The sequence below is a fragment of the Hemicordylus capensis genome, chromosome 2 (genome assembly GCF_027244095.1).
Source record: "Hemicordylus capensis ecotype Gifberg chromosome 2, rHemCap1.1.pri, whole genome shotgun sequence".
Classification (NCBI taxonomy): domain Eukaryota; kingdom Metazoa; phylum Chordata; class Lepidosauria; order Squamata; family Cordylidae; genus Hemicordylus; species Hemicordylus capensis.
The window spans coordinates 276,137,656-276,157,784 of record NC_069658.1 but is presented as its reverse complement, the minus strand read 5'-3'; the positions used below and the strand labels follow the sequence as shown (position 1 = coordinate 276,157,784).

General features: G+C 44.6%; 1 protein-coding gene across 4 annotated transcripts in view; it reads right to left on the bottom strand.

The window, feature by feature from the left end:
* Nucleotides 1-371: 371 nt before the first annotated feature.
* Nucleotides 372-20,129, bottom strand: part of SLC25A26 (solute carrier family 25 member 26) — a 184,957-nt gene continuing 165,199 nt past the window's right edge. For 3 of the 4 annotated variants that reach the window (XM_053297812.1, XM_053297813.1, XM_053297814.1), the window contains 3 exons: nt 13,229-13,293; nt 12,310-12,383; nt 372-1,215 (listed from right to left, as the gene is read on the bottom strand). In XM_053297812.1, coding sequence (XP_053153787.1) covers nt 1,119-1,215; nt 12,310-12,383; nt 13,229-13,293 — 236 coding nt within the window. In that variant the 3' untranslated portion in view covers nt 372-1,118. The remainder of the gene's footprint in view (nt 1,216-12,309; nt 12,384-13,228; nt 13,294-20,129) is intronic. The other variant, XM_053297816.1, reaches the window with a different exon arrangement.

The window sequence follows — 20,129 nt, the reverse complement described above, 5'->3', positions numbered from 1 at the left end:
CTATTCCGTGACTGTAGCTCACATTATGCTGAAAGGCAGCTAACAAATATATAAAATAAGTAAGTAACATTCCTGAAACTTCACAATGTTTCAACAGCAGCATATCAGAAACCCAGATGTACAGAGATAACTCACTAGGCCATCCTGAAGAACCTGAGCACAGACTAACTCATGCAATCTATATTGCTATCCTAGAGGCAAGGGATTGCAAACTGCATCCTTCAGCAATCAAGTAGATAAATCACCTTTCCCATACCCACTCTTCATTTGTCCTCCACCTTCCACTTTCTCGTGTTAGGTGATGCTGTAGAGGCAACAGATTTTTTTTGGGGGGGGGGGGTGAGTGGGGTGGAAGAAAGAAAGACCAGGGCTTTGTTTCGTTTTTCATAGGCTTCATTGTTAGACATGTAAAATAATACAACATTGTACTTTTAGTGGAGAAATCTGAGTCTAATTAAAAAAGGCAGCCTTGCTTATCCAAGCAAGAATGCTTGCTATGCACCTGCAGGTATGAACAGTGGGCTAAACTTTCCAAATGGGCTTCAAACTAGAAACAAATGGCCTTTCCTCCCTTCAATCTCTCTCTCTCTCTTTCTTAAAAGGAAATAACACACAGTATCTTTTGCCTGTTCTTTGGAGCATAGCAGGCCTACGGTTACGTAAATGGAGACGTCTTCCTCAGTGCTACAATTCAGGCGTCACAAAATGAAGGACTCCTCCTCTGATTCCAGTCATGCTGCTCAAATCACGCTCTTCTCATTTGCACATCATTCTTCCTAAATGAATTCTAATAATAACGCCTTTCAGGCAAAAGGCTGGAGCCCATAAAATGAGCCATTTGCCCCCAGATATTGCCTCTCTTGGCACACCCCTTCCCATGAGCTCATAGCTAGAACAGGGGTTTCCATACAGGGAAATTTTATATTAGGGAAATAGAATTAAGTTGGGGTGGGGGGGAGACCCAGTGAGAATAGAGTCCAAGCTGTTGAACAGCTACTAAACCACAGGAGGCAGAGGAGGGGGAAATGAACCTTGTGGGAAGGCAAATGAATATCTTCATGAATGTGTGTTTTCTTAGGCGGTTTCCTCAGCTGTTCAGTTTGAGTCCCATAACTAACTCACAAGAGCAATCTGCGGATCTTGTCATATGTCCCAAGGAAGATGAAGCCTCCGAGACTAATGGCCGACATTCGAGGGACCACGCCTGCAAACAACCTGAAAGAACCAAAGGAAAAGCAAGGGGTCTTTTAAGCCTATGAGAATGTTACATTCAAAGCTTAGTTGATGAGTTCCAACAAATAGGTAAAATTCTTCCCTGCAAATACACAGGAAGGGCTTCTCTCTTCCTGCAGAAATAGCAAGTGTAGGGTGCATGATCTGGATTTGGGCTGTGGTGGTGGGGGGAAGCATTCAAGTCCCCCTCCCCTCTCCATCACGGTTCCAATCTGGTCCGCATGTTGAGTCTGATCATCAGTAGCAGTTCAAGCATTAATAGGCTGAAAGATGCAACTCTTCCTAGTGAAAGGGGTGAGAGTGGGAGAAATACACTGAAAGGCAATTATGTTGCCTTGCTCAAATTCTCCAAACGGATCTTCAGCTCAGGTTCAGATTGGCAGCCAGGCAGAGGAGGGAGGAGCCTGTACATGGGGGTGGGTCACGTGATGACACAGCTGGCCTGGCCTTCCTTTGAAATGTAGCTCTACAAATCCCACCCACATAGTGGGGCTTTTCCTCCCAGACCAAGCTTTGCAGCCTAGCATTCTTGTGGTTCTCTTTGAGGGATAGTTTAGGAATTTCTAAAGTGAAAATTGTTGGGTCTCAATCAAGCCTGTCTGGATGAAACACTGACTGACACTCTATCCCCCCAAAAGCTGGAAGATGCTATGCCTAATCTCAGGCATCTGGAGGCTGACTGATTACTCAGTGGTGTGAGGTACACCACTCGTGATTAGAGATACATTTCCAGGAACCAGCCATAGCACTGATCACACATTCTAATGGTGCTAGGTCCTGGCTCAAATTAGGCCCTTGTTCATGTGTCTGAAATAACGACTCATTTCAATTTTAAGAAAGGACATGGTATGGCATTTGAGAAGTTGAATTAGCTTTTCTGAAACACAAACAGAACAATGCTACATGAAACCATAACTGAATGTTTCCTGATATTCAAACACTTTGGTTTATTTTTTGCTTGGACTTTTAATAGTGGGGCCGTATGTATAATGTATTCCCTAGAACTGTATGAATTCAAAAACTTGTGCCATGTGGTATGGCTTAATTTCTAAATGAAAAATGCTGGGGTTCAGCTTTATCTTACACATGGAAGCCATTCCCTATTTCCCTTGAGTGTGCAGATAACAGCTGATGTGGCTCAATAGAGATACAATGGCACTTCCCACATGTTGTAGGGCACTCTTCCTTTGTGACTGCTGTATAGTTGTGTGGGCAGGGTATAAACTGCAGCTCCATCGCCTCCAAAATTCACTAGCCACCTTCACTAGCCACCAGTAACCTCACTGCAACCAAAGGGTTTAAGAACTGAAACAAAGGGAGAATTATGCTGACGAACACATGGGAGCGCTTTGATAATGGAGAATTGCCCCTCCTTAGTCAAGCCTAAGGCTGATTACCAACCAAATACCAACTTTTCCTATGTTTTCTACTTTACTTAAACAAAGAAAACAAGCAAACACCAACTCAGCTTGGGGCAGGCAGCTCTAGATCTGGATTCCAGCACTTCTGAAAGTAGACATACAGGAGAACCTCGTTATTCGTGGTTCCGCATATCCGCGGGGTGACTCATTGACACCCTTTTTCAGTATCTGCGGATACGAAGGGGTTAAAACCCATGTATCAGCGGTTCCTAGAGGGCCGGAAGTGACCGCAGAGGTGACTTCCGGCCACCATTTTGTTTCACAGAGCCCAGGAGAAGCCATTTTGTGCCTCATTTTATTAAAATAGACTTCCCCCGTGCTTTTTCATGGTGGGGGGGCATTTCACTCTTTGGAGGACATTGCTGGGCACACTGGGGACTCGCAGAGCACACCACAGTGAGTTTCAGGTCATTTGGGGGCCATTTCGGGCTGTTTTCCCACTTAAAATCCCCCCACCTACCCTAGAACCTAAGTTACCTTAAGTGGCACAGCAGGGAAATACTTGACTACAAACAGAAGGTTGCCAGTTCGAATCCCTGCTGGTACTATATCGGGAAGCAGCGATATAGGGAGATGCTGAAAGGCATCATCTCATGCTGTACGGGAGGAGGCAATGGTAAACCCCTCCTGTATTCTACCAAAGAAAACCACAAGGCTCTGTGGGCGCCAGGAGTCAAAATCAACTTGATGGCACACTTTACCTTTTTTACCTTACCCTAGAACCTAACCCCCCTTTCCCCGTAGCTCTAATGCATCATTACTCATGGCAGTAGACATGGAGTGGAACCCTCGCAAGTAACAAGGTTCTCCTGTAATTCTAAACAGGGATGACTTATATCTCAGAACTGTCCCATTAATCATATAAACGGGCCATTCATTGTCCCACAGCATATGTAAGTTTAGGTCTGTCCATTCCCAACAATAAACTTTCAACATGCTCCTAAAAATCCATCATTTTATAATCCTGGCATAAAACCCACTCATTCACTAAACTTTTCCAACTGTATCATAATTCTCCCACATTCTCAAAATACATTTAGATATTCTTTCTGGTGAAATTTCTCATGTATTCCTCAACAGAGGAGGAATTAGCTCCAGGTTCTGTTTACAATAAGGTTTTATCAAATTGTTCACATTTTGTGTTAAGGTCCAAAGTCCCTGTTTGGGGTCCTTTGGAAGCCCAGTACCAACTTTGCAACAGACAGTTAAGTCATCCTGCTAAGTCAGATGCAGTTCTTGGTACAGTTCCTCGCCGCACTTGCTGTCTGTGGTAATGCTTTGCTTCAGGGCTGCAGCAGGCAGATGGAAATGTTTTATGGTTTCACTAGACAGCAATTCACCCTATTACCATAATTATAGCTTTAAAGCCAAGTAATTTGTAAAAAGGCATGTACTGACAGAACATTCAATGGGCAGATCCTGTGGTAGAACATCATTGTTCTCTACAAAAATGCTGTCGTCTTGCTTGGAGGTTGAGACAAATCTATTGAGACAGACCATAAGCATTACTGTGCATCTGGCCATTGGCAGGATGGTAGCCATTGACTAAAGAATGATGCATCACTTCATTATCCAAAAGCTAAACCAACAAGTGTCCTGTTGAATCTCAATGCAAACCAGTGAAGCTGGCCTACTGAGTCTCCTCTTCCCCATGGATTTTTTTAGTCATGGGTTAACTATGACCACCTTCCATCCAGAACAATCTTTAGAATAATGTGCTTGACTTGTAAGACCACATTCATATTTAATTCAAAGCAACCTAAACAGGAAAAGCTTCCTTTGGAGTATTTAATTTTCTTCCCTGGCATGTCATGGGGCTTGTTTCTATGAGTTACAGCAGACCTCTGCAACCGGCACATTAATACATTGACACACCTAATCCCAACACTTCAGCATTTCAGTATGTCTATACTAGAATGTGTCGACAGCCTAATCATGTATTGTGAGTGGGTAAGGTGAAGATCTAACAATCATATAGGTTTCTGGTGTTCTAATGGCAATATTCTCACCTCAAAAATGCTTTCACACATGTCTAGCTGGATATTGCAAGCCAATGCCCTTGACTCAATAGTAAAGTGTCAACAGGTGCATCTGAATACCAGCTGCTGACACTAGAGATATAATCCACAGCAGTTTTCAACACCAACATTTTCCCACAGCAGTTTCCAGCACCAAAGTTCAAACCTCTTTTAAAAGAGATTTAGAACAACCTGGAGGGCTTTAAGAGGGCTTTGGATAACTTCATGGAGGAGAGGTCTATCAACGGCTACTAGTCAGAGGGCTAAAGGCCACCTCCAGCCTCAAAGGCAGGATGACTGTGAGTACCAGTTGCAGGGGAGTAACAGGAGGAGAGAGGGTATGCCCTCAACTCCTGCCTGTAGGCTTCCAGGGGCACCTTGTGGACCACTGTGTGAAACAGGATGCTGGACTAGATGGGCCTTGGGCCTGATTCAGCAGGGCTGTTCTTATGTTCTAAAGTTACTGATCTGGTGAAAATACAAGGAAAACTTCAAATCCATGTCCAGTTCTGATCCCCACACATCACAATTTGTGTCACTGAAATATGGTTACCTGTACTGTTCTTGTAAGCACACATCTGAAGCCTGTAATTTAGCTGCAGCAATCCTCGCACACCAAGCAGTAGCAACTCCTCATTCTTGGCAAAGATGCTGGCACTGACTGACATCCTAACAAAGCACCAGTGCTTCCGAAAAGCTCAACTTGCTCAGCTCCACTGCTGGTTTATCAGTGAGGACAAATTTCAACAATCTCCCCTTCCACAGGTAGTGGTCTCTGCCACCCAAAAATATGTCCCTGGGGGTTGCACAGCCCACAGGGACATATTTTTAGGATGACACAGAGGGCTTCTGAGGTGCAGAGTTAGTCTGGAACTCTTCAGAAGTATTCATGCTACACTAGTGCTTCTCCTGTTGCACTGGTGCTTCGATAGGATGTCAGTCCCTGACATTTTAGTGGCCGGTGCTGTCCATCTTAAGTATGTGTATGCTGAGTCTGCTATGGTCCTAGCCATGTTTATTCAGAACTACATGTTACCAATTTCACTGGAATTTGTTTCCAAGTATGTCCAGAATTGCAATTGTGCACAAAGGTAATCTTCCGAGGCCCTCCTCCAAGGCTCCCACTGTCTAAGGCAGGAGTAAGGAACCTTGGCCCTCCAGCTGTTGTTGAACTACAACTCCCATCATCCCCAGTTATTGTGGCTGGGGATGGTGGGAGTTGTAGTTCAAAAACAGCTGGAGGGCCAAGGTTCCCCACCCCTGGTCTAAGGTGTGACATATGGCAAGAGGGGCCTTTGGTTGTGGCGCCTACTACTACAAATATTTATATACTGCTCTTCAACAAAATTATCAAAGCGGTTTACATAGATTTTTAAAAAAAACATAAATAAGATGGTCCCCTGTCCCCAAAGGGCTCACAATCTAAAAAGAAACACAAGGTAGACACCAGCAATAGCCACTGGGGGGATGCTCTGCTGGGGTTGGATAGGGCCAGTTGCTCCCCCCGCCCCCGGCTAAATATAAGAGAATCGTCACTTTAAAAGGTGTCTCTGTGATCAGTTAGCAGGGGTTGCTTATCTTCTATTATATTAATTCTCCTGGGTGTGCCTTGGAATGTGCGTCCCAGAGCCCAGCTGATTGGCTGGGCGGCGGACATGCCTGATTGGCTGATGCGCACCAAGGAGGATTGGTTGCTGCAGTGGCAGCCTGGCCATGGAGGCCAGAGGTGGGAGGCAAGGCCCAGGAGGAGGAAAAGAAAGTTGGGGGGTGGGTGGGCAGAAGTGGCAGTGAGGAGGAGAGGTGGCTGGGCCCGGAAGCAGAGACTGGGGCAGAAAGGGGGCGGGGAGAGGTAACCACCGGCCCTAAAGAGCGCACAGATGCTCTGTGCGGGGCCGGCTAGTTTATATAGTTCCTTCAAAGAGCAGTTCACAACTCAATTTTTAAAAAGTACAATAAAAACAAAGAGCCAGACTATGACAGTAGCCAGAAAACAGAAGCCAAGAGGAGCACAAAACTTTAATCACAAGAAACGAGCAAATGCCGGACAAGTGAGTTACTAGTCATCAGCTGGTATCAAAACACAGGCAAGGAAGGAGCCGTCTTACCTCCTGTGGAAGGGAAAGTGCCATTATGAGAGAAGGCAGCCCTTTCGCGCCATGTGCTGCCACCAAATGAGCCTCCAAATGCAGAGGGGCTCTCTCCCCAAGAAGGATTGCCAGGCACACATGCTGGTATCTTTCTGACACCTGACAAAGATCTCTATTTTCTTCAGCCTTTTTAACTTTAGCAAACTACATTCTCAAAAGACTGAGACTATTCTAATGCTGCCAGCTTTTATCAGCTGCTGTGTTTTTGTATTGCTCTAGTGTTGTTTTATGATTTGAATCAGGGTTAGCATCCGGAATCAGCCCCTAGCATAGGGGCCCATAGACATACGAAGGCCCACTTGACCAGACTGGCCCCTGAACATGCATAACTTCTCCTTTTAATTTGAATGGGACTTCTGCAAGTAGGTTTAGTCAGGATGTTAGCCACTGAACTTCCAGTTCTGACCAGCGTAAGCCTTGCATAGTCTGCCTCTGCTAAATACTATCCACACATTTTTAGCCTTATCTCCAAAAGCAGGAATACTAGAAACCTGCCTTAATAATGGAAACTAGGATTCTCAGGATGCCAAAATGCCATCGCAGATATCGGATTGTGCACAGCACACACAGCAGCCTTGAGTTTTTCATGCATCCAATTAAAATGGCAACAAGGTACTGAGATGTGCCAATATGCATGAACCTGGAAAGCAGGTCACCTAGGCACTCACTGGAAAGCATAAAAGAAGACGTCTGTTTTATAACCCTTTAATCTCCTTTTATAATCTCCTATTATATCATTGCCAAGATGTCTATTGCTGCTGGTTTACTCATCCCCCCAGACAGGATGGGATGCTAATTTGTTGGCCCAAAGCAAAGGTGCCAAGAAGCAGAGAGATGTGCCCTCTGGTTTTAATAAGATGGTAATGCCTATCTCCACATTCAGTATTCTCTGCTCTGAAATAGAGCTTTACTAGAGTGGGCATTCATCGTCCCTGGTTTCAGCCAGGCACAGCACCTGACACTTTTATTGCTTTGATTAATAGATATATAATTGGCAGCAGGCCTGGCAGGACTGGCCTTTAATATTCCCAGCCCCCTCTCTAAGACTTTCCTTGAAGTTGTCCCGCTTCTATGTCTCTCTCTTCTCAGGGGTTGCTCAGATTTCGGCTGACTATGCAAACTGATTTCAGTCGCCTCCAAAGACACAAATAGGAGTAGAACTGTCAGTTCTGCATGTTACAAGTGAAGGGGCCACCAACAGAATTTTATGTTTAGCTACAATGACATGTACAACCCACTGCTCCATACCCCTTTTAACTGCTGATATTACATTGTCTCCTAATATGATGGTGCGGCCATACTTGGAGTAATGTATACAATTCCAGTCACCACATCTAAAAAAGGGAAGAGAGCTGGTCTTGTGGTAGCAAGCATGACTTGTCCCCTTAAGCTAAGCAGGATCCACCATGGTTGCATATGAAAGGGAGACTAGAAGTGTGAGCGCTGTAAGATATTCCCCTTAGGGGATGGAGCCACTCTGGGAAGAGCATCTAGGCTCCAAGTTCCTTTCCTGGCATCTCCAAGATAGGGCTGAGAGAGATTCCTGCCTGCAACCTTGGAGAAACTGCTTCCAGTCTGTGTAGACAACACTGAGCGAGATGGACCTATGGTCTGACTCAGTATATGGCAGCTTCCTATGTTCCTATGACATTGTAGAACTGGAAAAGGAGCAGAAGAGGGCAACCAAGATGATCAGGGGCCTAGAGCACCTTCCTTATGAGGCAAGGCTACAACACCTGGGGCTATTTAGTTTAGAAAAAAAGATGACTGAGGGGAGACATGATTGAGGTTATAAAATCAAGCATGGTGTGGAGAAAGTGGACAGAGAGAAATTCTTCTCCCTCTCACATAACACTAGAACTCAGGGGTCACCCCATGAAATTGATTGCCAGGAAATTTGGACCAACCAATGGAAGTAACGCATAATCAACTTGTGGAATTCTCTGCCACAAGATGTGTTGACAGACACATGGCTTTAAGAGGGGTTTGGATAACTTCATGGAGGAGAGGTCTATCATTGGCTACTAGTTGGAGGGCTATAGGCTACCTCCAGCCTCAAAGTCAGGGTGCCTCTGAGTACCAGTTGCAGGGGAGTGACAGCAGGAGAGAGAACACGCCCTCAGCTCCTGCCTGTAGGCTCCCAATGTCATCTGGTGGGCCACTGTGTGAAACAGGATGCTGGACTAGATGGACCTTGGGCCTGATCCAGCAGGGCTGTTCTTATGTTCTTACTTCAGTGCAACAAGTCTGGTGATCTATGTACTCAGGCAGATTCCAAAGATGGCATTGTGCAGTAGGTGTCATTAGGGGTGAGCAGTTCTGCCATGAGGCTTGAACCCTCATGGTGATGACGAACGACACTGAAAGGCTACTTTCCTTTATGCTCTAAGGTTCCTCAACTCCACCATTGTCCACCCCTGACATGGAAGGTGAACTAAGAGCTGTAGGGCACAAGGCCAAGCCAGGATGGGCAAGGGGCCACTACTAAGTGCAAATAACTTTGAGGCCCAGTTTTGGAGGAGAAAGTGTAAAACTATATCTCATCCTAATACTTTGCTTAACACTAATCCTGGATCAACCTTGGGTAGAATACTGCACAAATACCCAATGTACTTGATCTCAAATTCAATTTGAATTCATAGGTTATTCAGGTCAGACAAAACTGTTTTTTACTTTTATTATTAAGAATATGTATGTACTGCTTTTCAACCAAAAAGAAAAGGTTCTCTAAGCAGTATCCTTATAAAAAGGCATGTGCGGGTTCCCTGTCCCCAAAGGGCTCATAGGAACATAGGAAACTGCCATATACTGAGTCAGACCATTGGTCTATCGAGCTCAGTATTGTCTTCACAGACTGGCAGCAGCTTCTGCAGTGTTGCAGGCAGGAATCTCTCTCAGCCCTATCTTGGAGAAGCCAGATTAAATCCTAGTCTACCAGCTCACATTCACTCCATAACAATCTCCAAACACAGGTGTCTACTGCCTCACTGGGATTAGAAAACAAGTTGTTCTAGTAAGAACTAATCTGCCTATTTTCCTTTCACTATTCCTATAACTGGACTAAATTTGTTCCAAATTGGCTAAGCAGTTCACAAGTTAGCCCACTTGCACATCAAATGTTCACACGTCTGCCATCTTGAATCAGGGTGGACGACATCATCACAAACATGACATTATCATGGGTTAGGGTTAGGGTGTATTTGAGGTGTATCCATATGGGTTAGGGTACACTGAAGTATATCCATGAGTCCCTACAACTATATAGGCATTGCAAAGTTGATGGCAGGCGTGGGGTGGGGGGGACAAACACACAGAATGCCAGGTGATCTCAAAAGCCTCCTGGAAAATAGGCCCCCCCCAAAAAAAAATGGAGAGAGAGATGAATATTACTTGCATATTAGCGACATTGTAGCCCTAACCTCCTTATAAGCTCCCCCAGTGGTTTCATACAGATGTTAAACCACATGGGGGACGGATTAGAACCCTATGTGATTCCATAGGCCAACTGTCAAGTATTGAACACTGTTCCCTAAATATAATGTTCCAGAACCTACCCTTCACGTGGGACCATAACCAAACAATATCATGCTTCGTAGTACCAGCCCAACCAGATGGCCCAGAATGAAACCATGGCTGACGGTACTGAAAGCTACTGAGAATGCAGCAAAACCACCAGGGTCACACTTCTCCACCTAGCTCTGGGAAGAGGTCAACAGCCAAAGGACCAAGATGGTTTCGGATCCAAAACCAAGTTTTGGATCCAAAATCAACTCGGATTGGTATGGATCTAGATAGTCAATTCCATCAGATTAGAACCACCCTCTCAAACAAGGTGTTTAAAAAGGGAGCTTTAGTACAGGCTTATAGCTATCCCAGATGAAGGAATCAAGAGAAGGCTTTTTCAATGAAGGTCTTACTATGACTTCTTTTGGTTTCAGCAGAACACTACCTTCTCTTAGTGAAGCACTCACTGTTTCCTTCACACATTTGGCCAACTCCTCTCTGGCAGCCTTGATTAACCAAGATGAAGAGGGCTCCAGAAAGCTTGTGGTTGGCTGCAAGCTTCCAAGAATTTTGTTCACATCTTGAGGCTGAACAAGCTGAAACGTATGCATAACAATAGGAGAAACAGACACACTGGGTACATTTATCGATCCTTCAATTAACCTGGAGTCAAGGTTGGAGCGAATGCAAAAGATTTTGTCTGTCTGTTGTGCAAACTGATCACAGTGTGCTTTTTCTCTCTCCAAGAAACCATGATGTAACAAACCTTTCACTATTCAGAAGAGCTCTGTTGTCAACATTCACTGCCTTGGAATTAAGCAGCAGAACTTTAAAGCCAGAGGTGAAAGTACAATACCTTTTGGGGTCAGTTTGGATGGGCACACAACTGGAACACTTTGAAACAATGGTGTGTAAAAGCACCTGGAACAAAAAACTGACCCACCAGATTCTAATGTGGACTTGAAAATCCTATTAGGCAATTTGAATTTTCACTCTTTTTAACTGTAGTATCCATAAAAGCATCTTTCCCCGTTTCAGGGGATTGCACTTGATAATATCTGAGGCCCTTCTAGATCTATACATCTATGATTCTACAAAGGCTCAAACACACAGAAAATGGGCAAATGACTGATCATTAGCATTTTATTAAACTTTAAAGCTCTCTTCTACTTGATGTTTAGGTTAAAGTCTGTTATGATCCCTCTTGCTGCTTCTTTGGCAATCAGAGAGGACGAAAAGAACAGATTGTTTTAATCTGTATTACTCAATTAGTTTTGCAAAGTAGTGGGTGATCAAAGGCGGCAGCCAGAAGGCAGGACAGTTTGAGGACTTTAAAAAACTCTTCTTTTAAGCCCCTCAACACTACTAGTTTCACTACTATTAAGTCCCCGAACACACTTCATGTTACCTGCAGTACAGCATGCTGAAAACAAGCATGGATCACAGAAGCATTGGTGTGCACTACTGAAGAAACATTATCCCTGTATTTTAATTAATCTCCCTACCCACTAAACTCAAGCTAGAATCTGACCCCACAAGCAACAACTCCCCCACTAGTGCTCCATGGAAACCAGTCTGTTGTCCTGTGGCTCTTATAAAACTACTGAATTTTCTTAGTAACTCCTTTAAGAAACACCAGCCTGGGTGTACTAGCCAGATTCATTGGTTTTCCTAAACAGGTGTGTACGTTCAGATCAATCTAACTAGGGGGCATTGTTGTATAGCAAGCAGAGAACAGTCAGTTTAGCGGCAATTCAATTTCCACCCTCTCTCCTGAAGAGCTACTGAACAACATGGATGAAAACAGTAAACATGTTATAAGGGGGGGAATTGGTGTGTGTGTGTGCTTGTTCATTTTCTTACTCAAATCTACCCTTTTTTAAATGATGTGTTCAATAGGTGAGGCATTTTCCTTTACCATCTTCTCTCCTCTTACACACACACAGGCACCCCTGGCAATCATCATCCTCATCCTCATTATCTTACCCAGATATTCCCTGGGTCTTCCATACTCCATGCAGAGCAGACAACACATTCCCACTTGCAGTTCTGGAGTCAGCCTGTATTAAAGTAGTACAGACATAAATACATTAAGCTATGTCAAGTCTGCAGTGCAAACAAAAACAAACAGTCTGGTCTAGGGGACAGCATGGTGTGACTGGGCCTAGAAGTTGAAATCTCTGACTACCCTGGGTGTCTTTAGGCAAACTGTAGTATCTGAAAAAGACATAGCGAGGCTGCTGGCAGCCCGTGGACAAGCCACCGAGGCTGCCACTGGCCACACCCTTCCGCTTGCATCATCACATCAATGCAGGGGACATGGTTGGGGCTGGGAAGGAACATGCAGTGATCCTTTGCCCTCTCCAGCCACAAAGCAAGCATTTCACAAGAGGACAAGAGGCCACTGTGCATTCCTTCCCAGTGCTGGCCATGCCAGATACCCTCTGCATCTCTGTGGTAGTTGATGGGTGTGAGAGTTGATGGGGGGGGCAGGGTGCCCTGGCAGCCCCCATAAAACATTGCAGCCCATTGGCATTTGTCTCACCCTCCACTCTATTGTCCCTACATGCATGATTGTGAGGATGAATGACATTACAGAACATGGCTACCAACCCTGAGTGGTAAGAATGAGGAAGGCTGAACATCTCAATGCATAAATCAAACCAACTCATCAGCACGGGTAGCTCTGTGTGGAGGAGAAGCAGCTGAACAGAATTCTAGCAATGATACAGAAAGCCAGAGACGGTGGCACTAAAAGTCTAAAGACAGATACCCCAAACACAACACACAAAAGAAGAAATCAGGGAAGGGGCTGGATTCAGTTTTGTTGCTACTCAGCAAACATCTTCGCATTCTTAACCTGCAAACCTGCCAATCAGTTTTGCGCTGTTCTTCTAGCTCTTACCTTTGCCAGCATAATTCTTGTCTTGGCTACATCCAGAGGGGTGGTGACTGCAGCTGCAAATCCACCTGAGCGTATAAAAATGCCAAACACAAACGAGACTTTGTTTGTTAAATATGCATGCTGCACAGCCCCATAGTTCCCACAGCTTCTGCCAAAACCACTTCATTATTAATGCTTACAGCTTGTTTCTCACTTCAGAATCTGGTTAGGTTTCTCTGAAGCCAGAATCCTGTTCTGGTGGGTTGTAGCAACTAGGACAAAAAACTGCTTTTCAAAGACATTAAACGTGCTCTTTATTCAAACTCCTTTCCATGGGGTCCAGCAGCATCTTATCCCATGCAATCAGTTCTCTCCTTGACCCAAACTTCCCATGTCACATTAGACAAAGCAAATAGTACATCAGACTGGACTCTAGAGCAGTATTCCCTCTAACAGGGATCCCCAGATTTTCTGACTACAATTCCCAGAATCCCCAGCCAAAGGCATTGCAGCTGGGGATGCTGGGAGTTGTGGTGAACAACATCCGGGAATCCCTGTTATGGATCCGGGAATCCATAAAGGCTCTACAGCATTCTTCCTTCTAAGAATGCTCTAGAGCCTTTATGGAAGAACACCCTGGTTGGAGAGGACATCATGTACCAGCTAGCAGGTCATAGCCCCTGGTGGCGCAGTGGTAAAACTGCCGCCCTGTAACCAGAAGGTTACAAGTTCGATCCTGACCAGGGGCTCAAGGTTGACTCAGCCTTCCATTCTTCCGAGGTAGGTAAAATGAGTACCCAGAATGTTGGGGGCAATATGCTAAATCATTGTAAACCGCTTAGTGAGTTCCGGCTATAGAGCGGTATATAAATGTAAGTGCTATATTTCTATTGCTATAACTCTGACTCTCCTCCCCAATCAGCTACTTCACAGAGCCTGCTTCCTCAATTCCTCCTCTGTTCATGAGGATACAAAAGGGCAAGTCCGTGGGCTTCAGAATGGGGGCGGAGAGCAAACTGCAAAAGCATTTTAGCATGGTGGCACCTCACATCAGATGCCCATAAGGCTTCTCTGGCAGTATGTCAGTAAAACTCAGTGCAAAAAGATTAACAAATCCTTTGGGATATGTTTAGACAAGAAGAGTGGTTCTCACACTGTGGGTTGGATCCCTTTAGGTGGGGCACACAACACTTGGAGGGGTGTCTGTGAAAGCCTAGAAGAGTGCCTCAGCAGTCAGAGCCAGCCGCATTGATTTCATAGATGCAGAAATTTAACATTGTAGCTGCTGAAACTGCTATGAACATAAGAACAGCCCTGCTGGATCAGGCCCAAGGCTGATCTAGTCCAACATCCTGTTTCACACAGTGGGAAGCCCACATGCAAGAGGTGAGGGCATGCCCTCTCTCCTGCTGTTGCTCCCCTGCAACTGGTATTTTATTTATTTATACATTTTATATCCCGCTCTTCCTCCAAGGAGCCCAGAGCGGTGTACTACATATTTAGGTTTCTCCTCACAACAACTCTGTGAAGTAGGTTAGGCTGAGAGAGAAGTGACTGGCCCGGAGTCACCCAGCTAGTTTCATGGCTGAATGGGGATTTGAACTCGGGCCTCCCTGGTTCTAATCCAGCACTCTAGCCACTACACCACGCTGGCTCTCTTGATGCCTCTCTATTGAGAGGCATCTTGCCTCTGAGGCTGGATGTGGTCTATAGCCCTCATAGACCTGTCCTCCATGAATTTGTCTAAAAAGCCATCCATACTAGTGACCATTACCACATCCCGTGGCTTCATTTTAAAGCCATCCATACTAGTGACCATTACCACATCCCATGGCAGAGAATTCCATAGGTTAATTATGCACTGTGTGAAAAAATACTTCCTTTTGTTGGTCCTAAATTTCCTGGCCATCAGTTTTATGGGATGACCCCGGGTTCTAGTGCTGAGAGAAAGCGAGAAAAATTTCTCTGTGTCCACTCTCTCTACTCCATGCATAATGTTATACACCTCTATCATGTCTCCCCATAGTTGCCTCTATGTGTGTGCGCGCGCACATGCACATGCGTGCGCACACACAATCTCTCTCTCTCTCTCTCTCTCACTCACTCTCTCTCTCTCTCTCTCTCACACACACACACACAGACACAGATGAGTGCAAGGATGCAGCAGGCTGACCATCCACCACTGAGATGACTGAGGAGGTTCAGAATGTAGAGTAAGTTTAATTTTTATACCACCCTTTATCACAAAACCCTAGGTGGTAAATATAATTAAATACATGTATTCAAACACAATTCTATTCTTTGCCTTTCCTTTCTTACACAAGAATCAACACCATTTATCAAAAACAAAAAAACCACAAACACATTATTTATTTGTTTACTTATTTAACTTATTTGTATACTGCCAAATACCGAAGTCTCTAGGTGGTAACATTAAAGTCACAGCTTTTAAATCAAGGTCTTGGTTATTAGTGATGCTGCTGCTGCCACCAAACAATATCAAAGCATCAAATCCAGCAAGTTTATTTTATTTTTACTTTTGTATCTTGCTCTTCCTCCAAGGAGCACAGTGCGGTGTACATGGTTATGTTTATCTTTAAAACAACCGTGAGAGGTAGGTTAGGCTGAGAGAGAAGTGACTGGCCCAGAGCAACCCAGTGAGTTTCATGGCTGAAGAGAGATTTGAACTCAGGTCTCCAGTCCAACACCCTAGCCACTACACCACACGGTTTGTAAGTCTTATCCTCCAATGTGAGGTAGGCATTATGACTCGAATGCTCCTTACCGAGGAACTTAAGGATCAAAAACAGAACAGCCTGTGGACCAAACAAGCTTCCAATGGAAGAGAGTTGCTGGAGTCACCACAGAGAAAATGTTGTTCTTGTCTGCCTGCTTCACCTTACCGGGTACCAGCATTCAAAGAAGGGCCCCGCCGCCTTCTCCTCCCGGCTACCAGGCCGCCCATCGCCACCACCTCTTGTTCCCGCCGGCTGATCCGGCCGACACTCCTATTTTTCCCTCATCCCCGTCGCTAATCCTATCCAGCAGCTGCTTGCAAACTCCCGTGAGAGCTGCCATGCATGGGATTACCGACGGGTACACCTAGGAGAAATAAATATATAGATAGTAATAAGATGAAGTTGTTGATGATGATGATAAGTGTTTCAGATTTTGCTGCAAACAGTGAGATGGAGCCCAGAAGCTTATTGTGTTTGAACACACCCAAGAAGATACTTATTGGCCTTGCTGGCTGTGAGCAGCAAGTCTATGTATATATGGTTGAGAGAGGTGGGGAGCTACAGTAGTTTCTTCCATAGCAACACCACCACCTCTTCCAAACTCAACTCATACCAGTATATTTAGGACTGAAATTAAATTTGCAGCTCTGACAGAGCTAGAGCTGTACCAAAACAGAACCACCCTTTTAAAGAGGGACACAGTACTGAATAAAAGGACAAGAGAGGGAGGGAGGGAGAGAGTAAAAAAACAAGCTCCTTTTTAAGGAGTACACTGCAAATCCAGAGCCAAGGTCAGAGTACATGTTCCAAAAGGTTCAGCCCAGCTCATTGTCTTGGGAAGTAACTATAAATAGTTGACTTTTCCTCCCAGTTTTATAGAATATAGAAAGTTTGTTCTTTTCCAAAGTGTAGGCGGGGGAGAGATATTTAAATCTGGAAGTGATTGAAAACCATATTTTTCAACTGGCTCTGAATGAACCTGGAAAGGTCCCTTGATTGCCTCCGTTTTGCAAGCTCAATCTCATATACTCAAGGCTTACACTGAAACAGGTAGAACACATTGTACAAAGTAATGATATGCAGTTAAGGTAGCCAAATGTGCATGATGCAATTAATTGAGTTCAGACTTTGGATTTCCTTGAAGCTATGTTTTCTCCAGCTGCAGGACCAGGAAAAGAACAAGTAGTCCAAAGGCCATAATTCCCAGTCTTTGTTCTACAGATGGAAACTGAAGACCTATGCCTCTGTATCCAGTACAGAATCAGGCAATCAAAGCCTTCCAATTAATTAGCATTGTTTACAGATTCATCATCATTCTCAGCCAAATGTGTTCAAGAATAACTTCAGAGGAAGTGGCACAGCAAGATGACAACTTCAGTTATTTTGCCTCCAGCTTTGGCCTAAGGAAACGGCGGCAGCAGGATCACCAAGTGTTACGCTATCCATGCACTGGTGTGACCTAGTTTTATTTCCATACTGAGACTATCCAGCAGCACTGCAGACACTTAACTCATATGATGGATGAGTGCCCAACAAGACATCTGAAGATCAGTCTACACTATCTCAGTTCTCAGCAGAGGCCAATCCGTGGTTATGGATTCTGGCTACTGAGTTCTACACGTAAGAAAGAACATCTAAATTCTGCTGCTGAATAGAAAAGGATGAATGTGTCCAACATTTCACTGATGCACTCTTAGCAAAATATAGATCTTTACATGGCTGGAGTCAAGGCTGCAATGAACTGTGGGATCAAAATGGTCCTTAATGAGAGTAAGGAAATAATGAGACCCCCTTCCCTCTTTTCCAGAGGGCTTCCAATTTGGCACTTAGCATGGTACACATCAGCTTTTGTTGGCCAACTGACTACCTGAAAAATGAAGGATAATGCACAAGACAGACCCTTCCTCACACAATTAATGGCTAACGCACAGTAAAGACTTTCAAAAAGTGGGCACTGGAATCAAGTGGGAAATGGGAATAGGCTTCTATGATAATAGCAACAGGCACTGGAGTTTGCACAGCAGGAGCTGCCAAAGAGTTTACCCAAGACTCTTGTCTTGTGTAGCAGGCCCAAACATCCCTCTGGCAAATCTCCCTAGTAAATTACTGAGTAAGCATTGAAACAAATTCCACTGAAAGCCTGAGATGGGGGAGGCTATAAAAGAGAGGGGGAAATATATGTGTTCTAAGATTCCCAGTGGAGGGAAGCAAGCACTATGGAGTTGCTCCACTGGTCAACAGCATCCAATACTACTAAGATCACTATCATAGGTGATGATAATAATTCACTATTTAAATGCCATGCTTCCCCCTTATAAGGTCTCAAACCCCTGCATTATGAACTTTTGCAATACAGCATTTTCCCCATTTCAAATGTTCATGGTCACTGGTAGTTGTCTAGAATAGGAACAGTGACATCCAAATCTAGTCATGCATTCATAACATAGGATCATATACAGTAGTTCTATCTCCTTCACCAAGATAACATGCCTAATTTGTGCCTAAAAGATGCCCATCCAACTTTAATGGAAGGGAATTTCCACCCCTCTGGAGTCAATGTAGAACTAGAGTTAGCTAAGACAGGATTCTCCCCACCTGCACACACACACACACCCCACAGTGTTTAATCTAGCTACCTTTTTGCCCATAATTTGCTAGGAGGGCTGGCACCGCCTCATTGTCTGACATGTACTTTAAAAGCACAAGTGTGATACACTGACCTGCTAGAGAATTTGGATTTACAAATATTCCCATCTGTACTGTTTGCACACCAAGATTAAAAAGCTCGTGAAGTACATAAGACTAGCTACCTAACCTCCTTAAGACTCTCATCAGTTAACCAACAAATCTGTACAGTCTATAAAAGGAAGATTTGATTCAACAATAAGTGGCAGAAACCTGGGGACTGGACATTTCATCTGTAATAATTTAACCAATTTAGGTTTGGATGAACTGTCATGAGCATCTGTAAAGAGTCAGGGCTAAAAGCAGATTTCATCATTGCCTTTATACCTTGTATGGGCAAGGAGACTCTCAAACACAGCATTGTAAACTTGTCAGAGCTAATTAGAACAGAAGGGAAACCAAGGCAGCTGTCCAGGTTTATTGCACAAAAAGCCCATCACTAGCCTTTCATTGTTTAAAATCTTTATTTCCGATACATTTCTGCCTCTAAAACATGCCCATGATGAACAAAGGCACGTTTTATAGATCGCATGCAGCAGAGAAGACAATAGCTTTCAACAAGGTAATGTCTTCAAACACATCAATGTAACACTGTATGTCCTGTGTGCTGTAAGAAATCCAAGTACGGATAAGATCAATTATCCAACCAGTTCAACTGCCTTGTGCCAGACTGAGAGAACAAAACAAAACAGAAACACCCTAGTAATAGGCAGCCTTACAACATATCCTGACTTGCTTCGGGTAAACAAATTCATGGACTTTGCTGAATCAGTCCCAAAGCCTATCAATTCCAGCATTCGATTTATGAAGCTGATGCTTGTCCCAAGCATATGGTATGAATACTGCCTCTGACCACGGAGGTTTCTTTTCACTATGGTTTTGGAATGCTCTTCTGAGGGAGGCTCATCTGACCGATCTCCGCCTGCTTTGAAAGGCAATGAAGACAATGAGGCTATTCACACACGTGTGCAAAACCGGGCTAAGGGAGCCCAGCCCAGTTTTGCACACGTGGGTGAACAGACAGGATCCGACCAATCCCAGCGGCACCACGGCGGCAATCCCACCTGTGAAGCCTCCCTCTAAAAAGGAGTTTGGAGAGCAAGCACTCTCCTAACACTTTTAAAAAAAATTGTCTGCTTGCAGCCACAGCTGCCAGTCTGCGGGGAGTCCGGGGAGGGGGGGGGATTCCCATAATGCACCGCACACTTTCACATTGCATTATGGTATTTCCAAAGGACAGGTTGACACGTCCCTGGCACTCCAAAGCCAACTGCAGCGATCTGCCCGCCCAGGGAAGCCTAGAGGATTATCTGCGGAGAGGTAAGATTTTCTGGACTTCCTCCCCACAGACAGGGTAGCCTTTTCTCACTAGTTTTGAGAAAGGGCTCATAGAGGTCATTCACACAATCAAAAACTGTGTTCTTGGTTGTGTGGAAACAAGGTAGGAGGAAAACCTGGGTAACTTTCCCCCCTACTTTGCTTCCACACAATCATTTCTA